Source organism: Capra hircus, chromosome 1 (genome assembly GCF_001704415.2).
Source record: "Capra hircus breed San Clemente chromosome 1, ASM170441v1, whole genome shotgun sequence".
NCBI lineage: Eukaryota > Metazoa > Chordata > Mammalia > Artiodactyla > Bovidae > Capra > Capra hircus.
In genome coordinates this window covers 44,591,242-44,612,785 of record NC_030808.1, presented here as the reverse complement: position 1 = coordinate 44,612,785, position 21,544 = coordinate 44,591,242, and the positions used below count along the sequence as shown (strand labels likewise).

At 38.0% G+C, this 21,544-nt stretch overlaps 1 protein-coding gene across 2 annotated transcripts in view; it reads right to left on the bottom strand.

Moving 5' to 3' along the window:
• Nucleotides 1–21,544, bottom strand: part of LOC102180153 (transmembrane protein 45A) — a 69,390-nt gene that overhangs the window by 6,796 nt on the left and 41,050 nt on the right. The window contains exons 2-5 of one of the 2 annotated variants that reach the window (XM_005674849.3): nt 19,882–20,073; nt 18,966–19,178; nt 14,734–14,831; nt 5,777–5,922 (exon numbers count right to left, since the gene is read on the bottom strand). In XM_005674849.3, coding sequence (XP_005674906.2) covers nt 5,777–5,922; nt 14,734–14,831; nt 18,966–19,178; nt 19,882–20,073 — 649 coding nt within the window. Of the gene's footprint in view, nt 1–5,776; nt 5,923–14,733; nt 14,919–18,965; nt 19,179–19,881; nt 20,074–21,544 lie in introns of both variants that reach the window. The other variant, XM_005674848.3, reaches the window with a different exon arrangement.

Genomic DNA, 21,544 nt, shown 5'->3' with positions numbered 1-21,544 from the left:
GAAATAAAAAAGGAGAAACCAACATTACCCTCACACTAAAATCAGACAAAGATATCACATACAAAAAAGAAAATTACAGGTCAATATCACTGATAGAAATAGGTGCAAAACTTTCTACAATATAAGCAAACTGAACTAAAGCTATATTAAAAGGATCAAATACCCTGATCAAGTGGGATTTATTCCAGGGATGTAAAAATAGTTCAACATCCACAAATTAATCAATGTAATATATCACACTAACAAAAAGAAGGATTAAAATCATATGATTATCTCAATAGATGTATAAAAACATTTGACTAAATTCAACATCATTTATGATAAAAACTTTCAACGAGCGGATGCAAAAAGATGTATCCTAAGATAATAAAGACCATATACAACATGCTCGTAGGTAACACCATACTCAGTGATGAAGTCATGAAATTTTATTCCTTAAAATCAGGACCAAGACAATAAGGTTCACTCTCACTACTTTTAGTCAAAATAAAGTTTAAGTTCTGGCCATAGCATTTAGGCAAGAAAAAAAGGCATCCAAATTGTAAAGGAAGCGGCAAAACTGTTACTATTTGCAGATGACATGATACTCAATATAGAAAATCCTAAAGACTCCACCAGAAAAACCGTTAGAATTAATAAATAAATTTAGTAAAGCTGCATGGTACAAAATCAATATGCAAACCTGTTACATTTTATACAGTAACAAGGACCTATTAGAAAGAGATATTAAGAAAACGATCCCATTTACAAAGGCATCAAAAAGAATAAAATACCTATGAACAAATTTAACCAAGGAAATGAAAGACCTATATGCTAAAAACTATAAAACATTGATAAAAATAATTGAAGAAGACACAAATAAATGGAATGATATTCCATGCTTATGGACTGGAAAAATTAATATCATTAAAATGTCTACATTACCCAAATCGATCTACAGATTCAATACAATCTCTATCAAATTATGAATGGCATTTTTCACAGAAATAGAACAAACAATCCCAAAGCTTGTATGGAATCACAAAAGATCCTGAATAGTCAAAAAGAAGTTGTTGTTCTTCTTAAAAAAGAAGAACAAAGCTGGGGAGGAATCATACTTTCTAATTTCAGACTATACAACAAAGCTATAAAACCAAAACAGTATGATATTGGCATAAAAACAAACCCATAGATCAATGACACAAAATAAAGAACTAAACTCATAAATAAATGGTCAATTAATTTATGATAAAGGAGGCAAGAATATAAAATGAGAAAAGGCCAGTTTTTTTGTTGTGCTGGGAAAATTGTACAGCCACATGCAAAATAATGAAACTGGGACACTATCTTATACCATACATAAAAACTAACTCAAAGTGGATTAAATTAACGTAGGACTAAAACCATAAAAATCCTAGAGAAAAATATATGTGGTAAGTTCCTTGATATTGCTCTTGTTGTTATTTTCTGGATCTGACTCCAAAGGAATAGGCAACAAAAGAAAAACCAAACAAATGGAACTACATCAAATAGAAAGCTTCTGCACAAAGAAGGAAACCATCAACAAAATAACAAGGAAACACTGAATGGAAGAAGATATCCCTAAATGATATCTGATAAAGATTATATCCAAAATACATAAAGAAAGCAAACAACCCAATAACAACAACAATGAAAATTCAATTTAAAAATAGAGAATCTGAATAGACATTTTTCCAAAGAAGACCTACAGACAACTAAAAGGCACACCTCCAGAACAGCTGTTATCAAAAGGACAAGATATAACAAGTATTGGCCAGAATATAGACAAAAGAGAACCCTGATGTACTATTTGGTGGAAATGTAAATTGGTATAGCCACTATGGAAAACAGCATAGAATGTCCTCAAAAAATTAAAAACAGAAGTACCATACAATCCAGCAAATCCAGTTCTGGATATTTATCTGAAGAAAATGAAAACACTAATTCAAAAAGGCACCTCTAGGTTCACTGTACCGTATTTATAATAAACTAACCAAAATATTTGGGTTTCCCCAATGGCTCAGGGGTAAAGAATCTGCCTGCAGGGCAGAAGATGTAGGAGAGGTGAGTTTGATCCCTGGGTCAGGAACATCCCCTGAAGAAGGAAATGGCAACCCATTCCAGTATTTTTACCTGGAGAATCCCATGGACAGAGAAGCCAGCGGGTTATAGTCCACAGGGTCGCACAGAGTCAGACACAACTGAACACACACACACAAACCAAGATATGGGAACAAATATCTATCAACTGATGAATGGATAAAGGAGATGTTTTATATATGTGTTTATACAAGATAAATATTTTATACTTATATGTATATAATAGAATATCACTCAACCATAAAAAAGAATAAAATGGACCTTGAGGTATTAGGCTAAACACAATAAGAGAAAGACAAATACCAAATGATTTCGCTTATCTGTGAGATCTAAAACACAAAGGAACAAATGAAACAAGGAACAGATTCATGGTTGCCAGAGTTGGGGGAGGTAGGCAAAAATGGGTGAAGGGGATCAAAAGGTACAAAATTCCAGTTATAAAATAAGTAAGTCTTATAGTTTTGGCAATACAGGTCTTTGGTCTCCTTAGGTAGGTTTATTCCAAGATATTTTATTCTTGTAGTGGGGTTGTTATTCTTGTTATTACCAAGTTGTTATTCTTGGTAAATGGGATTGTTTCTTGAATTTTCTTTCTGATCTTTTATTGTTAGTATATAGACAGTGGCTCAGAGGTTAAAGCATCTGCCTGCAATGTGGGAGACCTGGGTTCGATCCCTGGGTCAGGATTCCCTGGAGAAGGAAATGGCAACCCACTCCAGTATTCTTGCCTGGAGAATCCCATGGACGGAGGAGCCTGGTGGGCTACAGTCCATGGGGTCGCAAAGAGTCGGACACGACTGACCAAGAGACTTAACTATAGATAAGAACAGACTTCTATGTATTAATTCTGTAACCTGCAAATTTACCAAATTCATAATGAGCTCTAGTAGTTTTCTTCTGGTGTTTTTAGGATTTTCTAAAACATTTTCTACATGTATAGTATCATGTCATTTGCAAACAGTGACATGAATTTAACTTCTTTCCCATTTTAATTCCATGTATTTCTTTCTCTTCTCTGATTGCTGTAGCTAGAACTTCCAAAACTAAGTCAAATAGAAGTGGTGAGAGTGGTCATCTTTGTCTTGTTCCTGATCTTAGAGGAAAGGCATTTAGCTTCTCACCAATAAATATGATTGTTAGTTATAGTTTGTCATATATGGGGTTTATTATGTTGAGGTATGGCCCCTCTATGCCCACTTTCTGGATGTTGAATTTTGTCTAAAGCTTTTTCTGCATCTATTGAGATGATCGTATCACCTCACACCAGTCAGAATGGCTAATCATCAAAAAATCCACAAACAACAAATGCTTGAGAGGGTGTTGAGAGAACACCCTCCTACACTGTTGATGAGAATGTAAATTGCAGCCACTATGAAGAACAGTATGGAGATTCCTTAAGAAGCTAAAAATAGAGTTACCATATGATCCTGCAATCCCACTCCTGGGCATACAATGAGAGAAAAACATGATCCAAAAGGATTCATGCACCCCAGTGTTCACTGAAGCATTCTTGACAGTAGACAAGATATGGAAGCAACCTAAATGTCCATCAGTAAAAAATGGATAAAGAATGTGTGGTACATATTTATACAGTGGAATATTACTCAGCCATTAAAAAGAATACTGCTATTTGCAGCAACATGGGTAGACCCAGAGATTGTCATATTTAGTAAAGTAAGTCAGACAGAGAAAGAAATATCATATCTTATTTATGAAACAGAAATAGAGTCACAGACTTAGAGAAGGAACTTATAGTTACAGGGGAGAGTAGTGGGATATTTAGAGAGAATATTTAGAGAATATTTAGAGAATAGGGATATTTAGAGAGTTTGGAATTGATATGTACACACTGCTGCCTCTAAAATGGATAACCAAAGAGGACTGACTGTATAGCATAGGGAACTCTGCTAAATATTCTGCAATAAACTAAGTGGAAAAAGAATTTGAGTTATACATATAACTGAATCACTATTCTGTACACTTTAATTAGCACAACCCTGTTAATCAACTGTACTACAATGTAAAATTAGATACATGTAAATGTATAACTGAATCACTATTCTGTATACTTTAATTAGCACAACACTGTTAATCAACTGTACTATAATATAAAATTAAAATTGTAAAAAATAGAATAAAATAAGTCATGGGGATTTTGTATATAACACAGTGACTATAATCAAAAATATTGTATTGCAGATGTGAAAGTTGGTTAAAAAGTAAGTCTTGAAAGTTCTCATCACAAGAAAAAAATTTTGTAACATTAATATGGTGACAGATGGTGTAACTATTAATAGACTGATTGTGGTGGTCATTTTGCAATGTATACAAAAGTTGAATCATTATGTTGTACAAAATGAAACTAGTATAATGTTTTATGTCAATTGTGGTGGTTGTTGTTTAGTCTCTAGGTTGTGCCTGACTCTTTGCAACCCCTTAGGCTATAGCCCACCAGGCTCCTCTGTCCATGGGATTTCCCAAGCAAGAATACTGGAGTGGGTTGCCATTTCCTTCTCCAGGGGATGTTCCCAACCCAGGAACTGAACCCCCATCTCTTGCATTAGCAGGCTAATTCTTTTCCACTGAACCACCAGGGAAGCCCATGTCAACTGTACTTCAGTTGAAAAAGAAATCTATCATAGGAACCAAAGCAGGGGAAAAAAGAGCAAGGGTAAGAAGAATTTCTGTTGAGCTCTTATTATATTAATCAGATCATAATGATATGATCTCATTTAGGTACCATCATTATCCCCATTTTGCAGACAAAACTGATATTTAATGTAGTTAAATAATTTACCCAAAGTCTTTTAGCTGACAAGAAGCAGAGCTGGAAACATGGGTTCTTAGCAATCTGTCACATTGCTCCTCACCCATCATGAAACACTGTATCAAAGTCCTTGTAAAAACATGAAGCATTCAACTTAATCTTACTGTTACAAATATTATAGCAAATATCAAATTAATCAGATACTCAAAGTTAATGAGAGGCATACATGTTGGTCAAAAATGCCACCACGTTTGGGAAGTGTCGTAACTGATGTACACATGAGCAAATGGAGGGGGCTCACTGCAGGTATGTTGATGACCATTTGGGAAAGAAAACAGAATATGCAAAGACATGAAGGCACAGAAGAACATATTGAAGGATGATGCATAGGTTCAGAGTACAGCAGAGACACTCTAGCTATTCCAATCTTAAACCAGCATTTATTATTTTAATTGGAAATGTTTGTGTTTGTAAATAATCTTCTGCTATATTACCCTGTTTGTGGAATGCTAAGGAATAAAATTGGAGAAGGCAATGGCAACCCACTCCAGTACTTTTGCCTGGAAAATCCTGTGGACAGAGGAGCCTGGTTGGCTGCAGTCCATGGGGTCGCGAAGAGTCAGACATGACTGAGCGACTTCACTTTCACTTTTCACTTTCATGCATTGGAGAAGGAAATGGCAGCCCACTCCAGTGTTCTTGCCTGGAGAATCCCAGGGACGGGGGAGCCTGGTGGGCTCCCATCTATGGGGTCGCGCAGAGTCGGACACGACTAAAGCTACTTAGCAGCAGCAGCAGCAAGGAATAAAATACCTCTTTGAACTTAAAGCTCAGACTGTCGAGTCTTGATGATCATATACCAAAAAAAAAAAAAGACAGAATTTCTATGAACAAAAATCACTAACTTACCAGGTGACAAAGGCATAAATTGCTCCAGTGATGACAATGGCTGTTGCATAATGCCAGCAAAAGCACATGGTGAGAAACATAATGTTGTTATGATCTGCTAAATCCCAAGGAGGGCCTCCGTTGAGGGGATAAAGGACAAACCCAATCTGTAATTTAAAAGAAAGAGTGAACATTAAAGCATTACCAGCCATATTCCCAAAGATGGTGCAGTTCAAAATGCTTTCTTTCAAGATTAATGGTGACAGATAACTCCCATTACCTGAGATGCTACAGATAAGAAACTATCTGTTTTACTAAGATAGACAATATCTACTAAATCATATTTTTGCAAAAATGTTTAGGATATTTACAGATCAATTTTCAAAATATGACTACTTTGGCCACCTCATGCGAAGAGTTGACTCATTGGAAAAGACTTTGATGCTGGGAGGGATTGGGGGCAGGAGAAGAAGGGGACGACAGAGGATGAGATGGCTGGATGGCATCACTGACTTGATGGACATGAGTCTGAGTGAACTCCGGGAGTTGATGATGGACAGGGAGGCCTGGCATGCTGCGATTCATGGGGTCACAAAGAGTCGGACACGACTGAGCGACTGAACTGAACTGAACTGAGTCATCTCTGTAGATTGGTGGACTTTCAGAGAATTTGGTAGGATTCTAAGTTGCTCAGTTTCACTCTGTTATTTCAAAATCAGAGCTGTTTTTTTTTAAGTTTTTGAAATAAACAAAGCCCCCTGGTAACATTACATTTATACTTAGAGTTTGTCTCCTAAGATCAGGAGCAAGACAGAGTGTTTGATTTTACCATTTCTGTTCAACACTGTAGTAGAAGCTCTAGCCAGAGCAACCAGTCAAGAAAAATAGATAAAGGGCATCCACACTGCAAAGGAAGAAGTGAAACTATCTATATTCACAAATAAAATGATCTTATGTACAGAAAATTCTAAAGAATCCACAAAAAGCCTATTAGAGCTAATAAATGAATTTAGCAAACTTGCAGGATACAACATCAACACTCAAAACATGTAATGGACAATTCAAACAAATAAATTAGGGAAACAACTCCACTTATAAAAGCACTGAAAAGAATAAAATATTTAGGAATAAATTTAATCAAGGAGGTTCAAGTCGTGTACCTTGCAAACTACAAAACATTGTCAAAAGAGACCAAAGATCTAAATAAATGGAAGTATACCGCATGTTCATGAACTGGAGCATTTAATATTGTTAAGATGGCAATAGCACCTGAAGCACTCCACAGATGCACTATGATCCCTACCAAAATCCCAATGGTCTTTTTTTTGCAGAAATGGAAATCTGCTTGTAAAATTTATGCGGTATTGCAAGGGACCCTGAATAGCCCAAACAGCCTTGAAAAAGTAAAGCAAAGTTGTAAGTCTTACACTTAGTGATTTCAAAACTTACGACAAAAACTATAATAATCAAAACATTGTGGTACTAACATAATGGTAGACATACAGATCAGTGAAATAGAATTGTGAGTCCAGAAATAAGACCATAAACCTGTAATAAATTGGTTTTTGACAAGAGTGGCAAGGCCATTCAATGGGGAAGTTTAAGTCTCTTCAACAACTGGTGCTGGGACAAATGAATATATACATGCAAAAAATATATATATTATTTACCCTTATTTTATACCATATATAAAAGTTAACTCAAAATGAATCAAAAACCTAAATATGAGAACTAAAATCATAACTTCTGGAAGAAAATATAAGGAAAAATTTCATGTCCTGGGTTTTAGTGATGATTTCTTATACATGACACCAAGGCACATTAAAATTAAGAATTTTTGTACATCAAAGGACAGTATCAAGAAAATAAAAAGAAAATCCTCTGCATAGGAGAAAATCCTTGCAAATCATGTATCTAATAAGGAATTGATATCTAGAATATATAAAGAAATCCTAAATCTCAACAAAAAGCCAAAGAAAAAGTTAACGGGCAAAGGGCAAGAAGACTCATTTCCCAAGAGACATACAAATGGTTGATAAGCTCAAAAAAAATATGAATATCATCAAGTTGTTAGAGAAATACAAACCAAAACCACTATGAGATACCACTTCACTATGAGATATTAGTATCCCCTAGGATGGTAGTAATAATAAGTAGCAAGCATAGGTAAGGATATGGCAAAAGTGGAATCCTTATGCATTGCTGGTGAGAATGTAGAATGGTTTAGCCATGTGAAAAACACTTTGACAGTTTCTCAAAAAGTTAAATGTAGAACTATCACATGACCTGGCAATTTTATTCTAGGTACTATATATGCCCCACATAATTGAAAAGAGGTATTCAAAAAAAATTCCTATACAAAATTACATGACAGCATTTACACAAGGGCCAAAAGCTGAAAAAAATCCAAATGTCCATCAATTGACGATGAATAAGCAAAATGTGGTTGTTCCATATAACAATATTATTCAACCATAAGAAATAATGACATATTAATACATAATACAACATGAATGAATATAACATAATGAAAACATTATGTCAGAGAAAGAAGCTAGACACAAAAGGTAACAGCTTTTTTATTTATCTATTTATGTTTGGCTTTGCTGGGTCTTCGTTGCTGTGCACGGGCTTTCTCTAGTTGCAGCAAGCAGCTGCTACTCTTTGTTTTGGTGTGTGGGCTTCTTCTCATTGCTGTGGTTTCTCCAGTTGGGGAGCACAGGCTCTAGGTTGCACAGGCTTCAGTAATTGTGGAGCACAGGCTTAGCTTCTCCATGTCATGTGGAATGTTCCCGGACCAGAGATCGAACCAGTGGTCCCTGCACTGGTAGGTGAATTCTTATCCACTGCGTCACCAGGGAAGTCCAAAAGAAAACATATTGTATGGGGCAGGGTGAAGGACAGTGACTTGGATACAAGGGTCTGTGTGAGTCATCTCAGCAGTATGATACAGTTTGAACAATCAGTACTGAGACAGTAGTTGGTCCCATGAAGACATGGTACTATTTCTCCCTTAAAACACAGATTATAGACTAGCAGATCCTGAGCCACATCTATATCACAGGCATACTTTGCCTGCCCTGCATACTTTTAAAATAGTTTGAATTAGTTTACAACACTTCTAAAATTAGGGAACTTCGCACAAAAGTACATCTCAGCTTATTTCTAAAAATAGAAATATCTGGCCACACCAGACCTGTGTTCCAAAGCATGAACAGCAACATGTGTTCTCCATTGATTCATCATTCAGGTTGGTAGCTGCCTGACCAAGTGGAGCAGTCCAGAGGCCTTCATTTTACACTGGTGCTACGCACTTTATTTATTAACCAATGTCACATTCATACATTTTTCTAAACTATCAGAGCTGAAATAAGCTAGATAGTCTATAATAACTCCTTCCTGCCCTTCTCTACATCCCAGGGGCCAGACTCCTTTTCTTGTCTCTATTTTATAGATAAGAAAACTAAGTAAGGCACGAGCCTGCCCCTTTGTCTCCAAACAGACAAAAAGGCCAGCTCCTGAGTCACCAGGGAAGTCCAAAAATATGGAAGTGGATAGTCTATCCGCTCTCCAGGGAATCTTCCTGACCTAGGAATCGAACAAGGGTCTCCTGCATTGCTGGTGGATTCTTTACAAGCTGAGCTACCAGGGAAGCCTATATATTGCTTCAGTTCAGTTCAGTTGCTCAGTACTGTCAGATTCTTTGTGACCCCATGGACTGTAGCACTCCAGGCTTCCTTATACATCACCAACTCTTACAGCCCACTCAAACTCATGTCCATTGTGTTGGTGATGCCATTCACCATCTCATCCTCTGTCGTCCCCTTTTCCTCTCACCTTCAATCTTTCCCAGCATCAGGCTTTTTCCAGTAAGTTGGTTCTTCCCATCAGGAGGCCGAAGTATTCAAGTTTCAGCTTCAGCATTAGTCTTTCCAATAAATTTTCAGGACTTATTCCTTTAGGATTGACTGGTTGGATCTCCTTGCCATCCAAGGGACTCTCAAGAGTCTTCTCCAACACCACAGTTCAAAAGCATCAATTCTTCAGCACTCAACTTTCTTTATAGTCCAACTCTCACATCCATACATGACTATTGGAAAAACCACAGCTTTGACTAGATGGACTTTTGTTGGTAAAGTAATGTCTCTGCTTTTTAATAGCTGTCTAGGTTAGTCATAGCCTTACTTCCACAGAGCAAGCATTTTAATTTCATGTCGGCAGTCACCATCTGAAGTGATTTTAGAGCCCCCCAAAATGTTTCCAGTGTTTCCCCATCTATTTGTTGTGAAATGATGGGACCGGATGCCATGATCTTAGTTTTCTGAATGTTGAGCTTTAAGCCAGCTTTTTCACTCTCCTCTTTCACTTTCATCAAGAGGCTCTTTAGTTCTTCTTTGCTTTCTGCCATAAGGGTCATGTTATCTGCATATCTGAGGTTATTGATATTTCTCCCGGCAATCTTGATTCAAGCTTGTACTTCCTCTAGCCCAGCATTTCACATGATGTATTCTGCATACAAGTTAAATAAGTAGAATGATAACATACAGCCTTGATGTACCCCTTTCTCTATTTGGAACCAGTCTGTTGTTCTATGTCCAGTTCTAACTGTTGCTTCTTGACCTGCATATACATTTCTCAGGAGGCAGGTAAGGTGGTCTGGTATCCCCAACTCTTTAAAAATTTTCCACAGTTTGTTGTGGTCCACACAACAAACACAGTCAAAGGTTTTGGCACAGTCAAGAAAGCAGAAGTAGATGTTTTTCTGGAACTTTCTTGCTTTTTCGATGATCCAATTGTTGTTGGCAACTTGATCTCTGGTTCTTCTGCCTTTTCTAAAACCAGCTTGAACATCTAGAAGTTCACAGTTCATGTACTATTGAAGCCTGGCACGGAGAATTTTGAACATTACTTTGCTAGTGTGTGAGATGCGTGTAACTGTGTGGCAGTTTGAGCATTCTTTGGCATTGCCTTTCTTTGGGATTGGAATGAAAACTGACCTTTTCCAGTCCTGTGGCCACTGCTGAGTTTTCCAGATTTGCTGGCATACTGAATGCAGCGCTTTCACAGCATCATCTTTTAGGATCTGAAATAGCTCAGCTGGAATTCTATCACCTCCACTAGCTTTGTTTGTAGTGATGCTTCTTAAGGCCCACTTGACTTCCCATTCCAGGATGTCTGACTCTAGGTGAGTGATCACACCACCATGGTTATCTGGGTCATGAAGATCTTTTTTGTACAGTTCTTCTGTGTATTCTTGCCACCTCTTCCTAGTATCTTCTGCTTCTGTTAGGTCCATAACATTTCTGTCTTTTATTGAGCCATCTTTGCATGAAATGTTCCCTTGGTATCTCTAATTTTCTTGAAGAGATCTCTAGTCTTTCCCATTAATTCTTTACACTGATCACTGAGGAAGGCTTTATTAAGTCTCCTTGCTATTCTTTGAAACTCTGCATTCAAATGGGTATATCTTTCCTTTTCTCCTTTGCCTTTAGCTTCTCTTCTTTTCTCAGCTATTTCTAAGGCCTCCTGAGACAACCATTTTGCCTTTTTGCCTTTCTTCTTGGGGATGGTTTTGATCCCTGTATCCTGTACAATGTCACGAGCCTCCATCCATAGTTCTTCAGGCACTCTGTCTATCAGATCTAATCTTTTGAAGCTATTTCTCACTTCCACTATAATCATTAAGGATTTGATTTTGGTACCTGAATGGTCTAGTGGTTTTCCCTACTTTCTTCAATTTAAGTCTAAATTTGGCAGTAAGGAGTTCGTGATCTGAGCCACAGTCAGCTCCCATCTTGTTTTTTGCTGACTGTATAGAGTTTCTCCATTTGGCTGCAAAGAATAAATCAATCTGATTTTGGTATTGACCATCTGGTGATGTCCATGGGTACAGCCTTCTCTTGTATTGTTGGAAGAGGGTGTTTGCTATGATCAGTGCATTCTCTTGGCAAAACTCTGTTAGCCTTTGCCCTGCTTCATTTTGTACTCCAAGGCCAAATTTTCCTGTTACTCCAGGCAGCTCCTGACTTCCTACTTTTGCATTCCAGTCCCCCATAATGAAGAGGACATCATGTATGGAGAAGTAGTGGGAGAAAAACATTGTGAAAAGCAAATAACAATGTAATTTTATTAGCTTGAGATAGACTTTGGGGAATAAACATTCAAAGCAACCAAACATGGAAGCATAATAAATTCACCTAAGTCCCTGAAACATTTTCGTTTCAGAAGAATCCAGGACAGAGGGGGCGAGGGACACGTACCATGGCTAAAGCTTCCTATCCTGCTAGTATGTTTGCTTGTATTGGTATCAAATATTCATTTTTCTCCAAGTCTCAAATGTCATTTAGTCTGACCACCCAGTAAAGAAAAATACTAGTCTGGACATAATGATGGATAGAAAGTTTTAAAAATAATCTCAGATTTATACCCTCAAAATTTAACCTCATATATCTTCCTTAGAAAAGCTCTTGGGGAAATATGAAAACATTATTACTCTGCCAAAAGGGACAACATTAAGCCAACCTATGCTCAGTTGCAAAAGTTCACAGCTTACTCCCTCAGATATTTAATTAATTAATCATTAATATTTAATGGAACACTAATTAGTTTAATCAGTTCTGCTGTTAATTGTATTATTACTTTACTCAACTATCTTGGGTTTCCCCCTTTTATCTTACTTTCTTTATTTGAATATTTAGCTCTTTAAAAAATTAGATTGCATAAACTTGTGGATAATCTTCAGCCCAAAAGATGGAATATACTTTCTTCTCAAATATATAGATTATACTACCACTGACACTGGGCTACATCCCAAAGAAGTCTTGACACATTTCAAAGGGAACACATACAAAGCAATAGAAAACAAATAATAAAATAAAAAGAGTGTTTTTGGAAATTGAAAAAAATGTTTCTAAATAACTCATAAATTAAAGAGGAAAGCACATAGAAAATGCAACATTCAAAATTGCCCAAAGTGAAAGCTACCACATACAAAATTTCATAGTAGGTAGTTATACTAATGTTTAGGAGGAATTCTACAGTCTTAGGAATATTTATATAAAAATAAGAAAAATTAAATATAAGTGAATATTCAACTCAAAAAACTAGAAAGAGAGGAGAAGAATATAGCCTCATGACATTACAGAAAACTGAAAATTAGGAGAAACTGACAAATCCATAAATATAACATAAAATTTTAATATATCTCTATCAGAAAGTGAATGATCAACTGGAAGGAAAGCAATTAGAAATAGAGAATATTTAGAAACATTTAATTAAAAAGAGTCAAAGAGCTTGACTTTACCCCTACATCCAGAGAAATCTTTAATTTCCTTTAGTTCCCCTGAATCCATCATGCCTACCCCAGACTTGGAGTCCACAGAGCTGCAGCCCAGCTCTGCTCAGTCTATGAATGTCTATTCTATTCTATTTCTATTCTATTCACTGGTGGCTTGCCCTGTTTTTGTTTGTGGTGTTTAATTTGCAACTATGTATTTTTAAACTCTCTTACTTTCATTTACTTTTCTATTCTTTTAATTTACTTTTTATTTTATAGGTATTTTTGATAGTTTATGTGTCATTGTTACATATTTGAAGCAGAGGCAATACACTGAAGCATAAACTCACTGTGTCATCTTGACCTGAAATTATCACTGTTAAATCTTTTTAATTTAATTTTAATTTTGAATCGGCAATACCAGAACATAGTAAAATATTCCAATCAAGAGATATAGAATGCATAATCACATCTTACATGCCATTCTAGTTAGCTTCCCAACTGATGATAAATAATCTCACAATACAACATCTATATACCAACTGGTTAAATTCACTGATTATCAAATTATACCATGATAAGGTATTTGTTATTTCTTCCAAATCAATTTACCTTCAAAAACCCCCTGAATCTCGGCCCCTATTTACAAGCCTGTGCTCCAACAACCTTTCTACTCCCCCACATCTTTCTACTCCCCGTAAGCTTAAATATCACATCTTTCCTAGCCTCCGTTTGACCATGATGTTTCTCTGAGTCTACCAGGGCTTTCTTATCAATCTTCACTGAAATGCAAATCCCCGGAAGAACCTCATCATCCCAAATCCCTGCACTTTAGTGACTAAAAATCTCCTCTAAGAAATCTTCTGTGATTAAACCACATTCACCTTTCATTCCAGACTTTCCTTATATCCATGAATGTATGTTCAGACAGAGGATGAGATGGTTGGATGGAGTCACCAACTCAATGGATATGAATTTGAGTAAACTCCGGGAGTTGATGATGAACAGGGAGGCCTGGTGTGCTGCAGTCCATGGGGTCACAAAGAGTCGGACATGACTGACCGAACTGAACTGAACTGATAAAGTATATGTTCACTAATTGGAATACATGTTTTCAACAACACTCCAAGGTTAGGGAGTCAACAGTAAAAGTGCCTGGGATGTGGAGTCAGACAGACCCACATTTAGATCCTAGTTCCACTACTGTGTGATCCTGAGCAAGTAACTTGCTCTCTCTGAGTCCCTTTAGCAGTCAGTTAGGGATGATAATATCTAACTTCCAAGTTGTCGTGAAGACAAAATGAAAAGGAAACAATGTGTATGTAAAAGTCATGTCCAGGGGCCGGCACATACTTATTCCTCAATACATAATAATTCCCTCCCTTTCCTGTCTTCCTTATGTTTCTCGAGCTTATTACTCATTAGGCTTTAAGTGGCTTTAGCATCAGGAACTGCTTCCAGCTAAGCACCAGCTCAGAGTTCCTACAAAATAGATATTCAGGTGTGTGATGAAGGTGTACACCTCCCACCTCCTTCTGTCACTATTCTCACCAGGGCCGCTGGGCCCCTCAAAGGCCTGCATTCTCACTACCAGCAGCATATCAGAAGGAAGTCTTTGGGTCCCAGGGTACAACACCCACAAGCAAAGAGAGAAGGCCATCAGTGCAGACACCAGGCACATTCACTGGAGGCCCCAACTCACCTGCCAGAACCAGCTTCCCTGAAGCAGGAAAAGGCTTGTCCGCAGAAGTTCCACAGTTATATTGGCCTGTATGAAGAGCTCTGTGAAGGCAACCAGGCCTGTCAAACAGATGACCAAGAACAGAAGCTTATGCACAAAGATGTCCAGCATTTCCCGGCCGTGAGTGTGATTGTAGAAGACAAAAGCTGTCAGAGGCAGAAAAAATAGTTTGTCTTTCTCAATGACACTACTGTTCCTCCCCCATCTCCACACAGCTTTATTTTTTTTGTTGTTGTTCTTTTTTTTTTTTTTTAATTTTTATTTTTACTTTAATTTTACTTTACAATACTGTATTGGTTTTGCCATACATTGACATGAATCCACCACGGGTGTACATGCGATCCCAAACATGAACCCTCCTCCCACCTCCCTCCCCACAACATCCCTCCGGGTCATCCCCGTGCACCAGCCCCAAGCATGCTGTATCCTGCATCGGACATAGACTGGTGATTCGATTCTTACATAATAGTATACATGTTTCAATGCCATTCTCCCAAATCATCCCACCCTCTCCCTCTCCCTCTGAGTCCAAAAGTCTGCTATACACATCTGTGTCTTTTTTGCTGTCTTGCATACAGGGTCATTATTGCCATCTTTCTAAATTCCATATATATGTCCACACAGCTTTACATAAAGCACACACATTTGTCCAAAATATGAGGTGCCCACTGCTTCCCATAATAATGGAAATCTCTAGCATTTTCGGAGGCATCACTATACCTGTTTATGATGTAATCTTTGAAATCTCCTTTTCCCTTCCCCAGTCTTTATTCTTTTCTCCATTACATCATGACATTTTCAACTAACTAAATTTCAAAGCATATTTTATGCAAAAGGATAAATAATAAGCATGATGAAGGCAGGGGACCAGGAGTTAGGGCAAATGAACAGATGAATGAAATAGTCTTTTCTTAAGCAATTTCGTCTACTGGAGGCAGCAAATATAAACACCAATAAAAAGAGTGGACTTCGATGGGTAGGGCAAGTTTCTCTGGAAGCTCCCAAGAGGTAGTAACTAACTATATTTTTAATCCTATGGACAGAATAGTGGCTTCAACTTCATCCTTTTCATTTGGATGTAGAGGAAAAGATGTTCATTCAAAATATGGTAACATCCGGAGAGTAGCTTTGGTGTGAATGGATACATGCAGATATGTATGGTTGAGTCCCTTTGCTGTCCACCTGAAACTATCACAGCATTGTTAATTGACTATACTCCAATATAAAATAAAAAGTTTAAAATAATATGATAACATCTGAGATAATGAGAATGATGCTGTTGGTGACTGTTGCCCAACTTTTATCTATCCCTTGTTCTCAAAGAGCATTTGGCAAAAGTGCTTATCTTTAGACGTAGGAAGCAAGGTGGACATTAGAAAGGACTGCTGTTGATAATTGGGGGCTTTTTAGTTCTATGACCAATCTACCCCTTACATATAAAATGTTGTGGTTCAGTCATTAAGTCGTGTCCAACTCCTTTGCGACCCCATGGACAGTAGCCCACCAGGCTCCTCTTCCATGGGATTCTCCAGGCAACAGTACTGGAGTGGGTTGCCATTTCCTTCTCCATACGTATAAAATAAATGAAAACAAAGCATTAAACACTTGTTATCAGTGTTTTCTTCTGCGGTAACAGGGAGGCCAACTGAACAAAAAGTGTTAGGACCTCAATTGTATGTGACTGGATTTTTTGGACTCTGTTTTATCATGTAAATGTGGAGTTTCATTATATCAATATTAAAAAGGCTACTTCATCGGTATGGGAACTACTCTGCTTTGAGAGGTCTCTTTGTTGGAGGATATTTATGCTTTACTAACTTCAGAGAAGGAAATAACAACCCACTCCAGTATTCTTGCCTGGGAAATCTCACAGACAGAGAAGCCTGATGGATTTCAGTCCATGGGATCACAAAGAATTGGACACAACTGAGTGTCTGGGGAGGCCTTGCAAATAGCTGTGAAAAGAAGAGGCAAAAAGCAAAGGAGAAAAGGAAAGATATAAGCACCTGAATGCAGAATTCCAAAGAATAGCAAGAAGACATAACAAAGCCTTCTTCAGCAATCAATGCAAAGAAATAGAGGAAAAGAACAGAATGGGAAAGACTAGAGATCTCTTCAAGAAAATTAGAGATACCAAGGGAACATTTCATGCAAAGATGGGCTCGATAAAGGACAGAAATGGTATGGACCTAACAGAAGCAGAAGATATTAAGAGGAGGTGGCAAGAATACACAGAAAAACTGTACAAAAAAGATCTTTATGACCCAGATAATCACGATGGTGTGATCACTCATTTAGAGCCAGACATCTTGGAATGTGAAGTCAAGCGGGTCTTAGAAAGCATCACTACAAACAAAGCTAGTGGAGGTGATGACATTCCAGTTGAGCTATTTCAAATCCTGAAAGATGATGCTGTGAAAGTGCTGCACTCAATATGCCAGCAAATTTGGAAAACTCAGCAGTGGCCACAGGACTGGAAAAGGTCAGTTTTCATTCCAATCCCAAAGAAAGGCAATGCCAAAGAATGCTCAAACTACCGCACAACTGCGCTCATCTCACATGCTAGTAAAGTAATGCTCAAAATTCTCCAAGCCAGGCTTCAGCAATACATGAACCGTGAACTTCCTGATGTTCAAGCTGGTTTTAGAAAAGGCAGAGGAACCAGAGATCAAATTGCCAATGTCCACTGGATCATGGAAAAAGCAAGAGAGTTCCAGAAAAACACCTTTTTCTGCCTTATTGACTATGCCAAAGCCTTTGACTGTGTGGATCACAAAGAACTGAGGAAAATTCTGAGAGAGATGGGAATACCAGACCGCCTGACCTGCCTCTTGAGAAATCTGTATGCAGGTCAGGAAGCAACAGTTAGAACTGGACATGGAAAAACAGACTGGTTCCAAATAGGAAAAGGAGTACATCAAGGCTGTCTATTGTCACCCTGCTTATCTAACTTATATGCAGAGTACATCTTGAGAAACGCTGGACTGGAAGAAACACAAGCTGGAATCAAGGCTGCAGAAGAAATATCAATAACCTCAGATATGCAGATGACACCACCCTTATGGCAGAAAGTGAAGAGGAACAAAAAAGCCTCTTGATGAAAGTGAAAGTGGAGAGTGAAAAAGTTGGCTTAAAGCTCAACATTCAGAAAACAAAGATCATGGCATCCAGTCCCATCACTTCATGGGAAATAGATGGGGAAACAGTGGAAACAGTGTCAGACTTTATTTTTGGGGCTCCAAAATCACTGCAGATGGTGATTGCAGCCATGAAATTAAAAGACGCTTACTCCTTGGAAGAAAAGTTATGACCAACCTAGATAGTATATTCAAAAGCAGAGACATTATTTTGCCAACTAAGGTCCGTCTAGTCAAGGTTATGGTTTTTCCTGTGGTCATGTATGTGAAGAAGGTCATGTGAAGAAGGCTGAGCGCCCAAGAATTGATGCTTTTGAACTGTGGTGTTGGAGAAGACTCTTGAGAGTCCCTTGGACTGCAAGGAGATCCAACCAGTCCATTGTGAAGGAGATCAGCCCTGGGATTTCTTTGGAAGGAATGATGCTAAAGCTGAAACTCCAGTACTTTGGCCACCTCATGCAAAGAGTTGACTCATTGGGAAAGACCCTGATGCTGGGAGGGATTAGGGGCAGGAGAAGAAGGGGACGACAGAGGATGAGATGGCTGGATGGCATCACGGACTCGATGGACATGAGTCTGAGTGAATCTGGGAGTTGGTGATGGACAGGGAGGCCTGGCGTGCTGCGATTCATGGGGTCACAGAGTCGGACACGACTGAGCGACTGAACTGAACTGAACTGAACTGAGTGACTAAAGAGCAACAACAATGCTTCACTACTCTGAGCTCAGTTTGTTGTATTAAAAATGGAAATAATGATCATCTCCAGGATAAACCTGAGATAAACGAGCATGGCAGGTGGTTCTTTAAGGCAGATGTGAAATTTGAATACAATACCTGAATGATTGTGCTTGTCCAGTTTTACTAAGTAAGTTAGTAGGGAAGGGAAATCTTTGGCATCCTGTCTAGGACACCTCAATAGCTTACCATGACCCAAACAGCTGGCCTACGGGTCAAGGCTGTACCAGGACACCAAAGGAAAGGTGCCCTTTATTGTTGTAAAGGGCTAGACAAATATCCAATAATAATGAAAGATAAATGAAAACATTCATACTTACCCTCCACAAATAAGGCATTTAATAGCATTAACTTGCTAAAGGAGGCAGGAAGTGACCTGATGGTGGAACATAAGATGTTTGTCACACCCAGCAGCCCAAAGAAGAGGTACATGGTAAAATGATGCCAGTCTAGGAGTCTAACCCACTGATCCTTTTTGTAGTCATATAAGATCAAGTGTGGTCCTCCAGGAACAAACTGTCCTGCAAGGATGCCTGCAGAGGGATAAATCACACTTTAAGCCATCTTTCCACAACTTTACTGAAAACTGAAGTGCAGAAGGATCAGCCTACAGCTTAGCCCAATATATTGTCTTTTTATGGCACTGATTCTTCTTTCTGGGCCACTACCTAAGAGCTGAGCACTGGTTCTTTAGACAGACAGGTTTAGAGCTTCAAAGACTGGTTCAGATAATCTCTTTTAATCAAAGACAGCCAATTTTGTCAAACAGCTAAGTCAGATCTTCAAAGCTAATGATCTTAGTTCCACTGAGTTCCCCAATCAGTTCCACTGATGGACTAAGTTCCTATTTTAATCTAACGACTAGATAAATCCTGAGTAATTTTGGATTTAGATTTGTGAGATTAATCCTATAGCATCTGATTACTTCCTTCTTACACAGTACGTCTTGGGGTCAGGAGTTGTGCTTGGTCCAGGATTAAAATGCTAGAGTTCAGCTTCTCCCCAACTAAGGATAACCAGATACAACTGAGCAACTGAAGTGAACTGTTAGAAAACCATGCTTGAACTGAATTGCTACATGATAAAGCAAAAAACAGAAATAGAATTAGAATATGTATTCAGATGTATTTGAATAAAAAATTTATTTTAGTAATCTCTTGTTTTGATATTCAATCTTCTCTTCGCATGTGAAAATACACCAAGAAAGCAAACTGAACACAAAAAAGGGTCACTCACCAATTAAAGAAGCTCCAACTACCACGATTCCCTCCAACATTTCTGTTCGATAGAATAATGCTTTGGAATCAAAGTGGGAAGTCGGCTTCTGCTTTTTGAAGGCATATTTCAGAACGCACTTTGTAGTCCACCAAATCCCAAGTATAATTAAGATGAATCCAGGGAAAGCATGGCCTTTGAAATCCCCCATGACTAACAAAATAAGAACATAGAAAAGATGAAGGCATTTCATTTCTAGAACTTGGCCTAAGTGTCACTTTTTCTGTAAAGTATACTATCTCTGATGATGGTAGATATGCCACTGAGTCAGAGGGTCCAGTATTACTGACGACAGTAGTAGACCCATTATAATTCAACAATACCAACAAGTAGAACAATGCACATTTGTTGAACACTTACCTTTTTCTAGACACTGTGTCAAGTGGTTTACATGTGATCTCTAACTTAATTTTCACAACATACCCATAAATCAAGTGTTAAATCACATTTTCAATTGGGATACAAGTATAGGAAGTGAAATGACTTACCCAAAGCTCACAACTATTGGAAAAAAAAAATCATTGTCTTTAACAGAGAACTGAAAAGGTCTCAGAAAAATGATAGTGTGTACTCAACCAACACATTTTAAATATATTTGAAAGAAAGTAACAGGAAAGTTTTATCTTTATGTTTAAAACTTGAAGTGATATAAAACCGCCTACAAGAATTTTTAAATAGGGAATTTCAAAGTATCAAACATCAAGAGTGTGGAAAAGATCATTAGGACTTATTCAAAGATCTGTGCACACTTCCACACTTTCCCAGCCACATAGCCATTTGATCAGAATCACATTTCCAGTTCTGAGCAGTGGACAGTGGCATTTGCCACGTCCAGGCTGAGTCAGTTAAGGACCTGCATGATTCCTTTAACTCACTTTTCCCCTGCCTTGGCAACCTGGGCATAGCATATCTACAAGATAGAAGACAATCAAACAGCCTGCATCAGATTTCTGCAAGAGACAACCCTTTATTGGGTTAAGTCATTTTAGTGTTGAGGTTTAATAGCTTAATCAAGCAGATCCAAAGGGATACCAAGCTAAAACAAACTGCAAATTCTGTTCATTCCATTGCTACATGATTGAGCAATAAAAATCAGACATAGTCTCCTTTTTGGTCAGCACTATAGAAAACCATTGTGCTCATCTCACACGCTAGGAAAGTAATGCTCAAAATTCTCCAAGCTAGCCTTCAACAGAACAAGAAACAAGAACTTCCAGATGTTCAAGCTGGGCTTAGAAAAGACAGAGGAACCACAGATCAAATTGTCAACATTCGTTGGATCAGAGAAAAAGTAAGAGAATACCAGGAAAACATCTATTTCTGCTTCACTGACTATGCTAAAGCCTTTGACTGTGTGGATCACAACAACCTATGGAAAATTCTTCAAGGGATGGGAATACCAGACCACCTGACCTGCCTGCTGAGAAATCTGTATGCAGGATAAGAAGCAACAGTTAGAACTGGACATGGAACAACACACTGGTTCCAAATCAGGAAAGGAGTACGTCAAGGCTGTATATTGTCACCCTGCTTATTTAACTTATTTTCTAAGTATATCATGCAAAATGCTGGGGTGGATGAAGCATAAGCTGGAATCAAGATTCAGTTCAGTTCAGTCACTCAG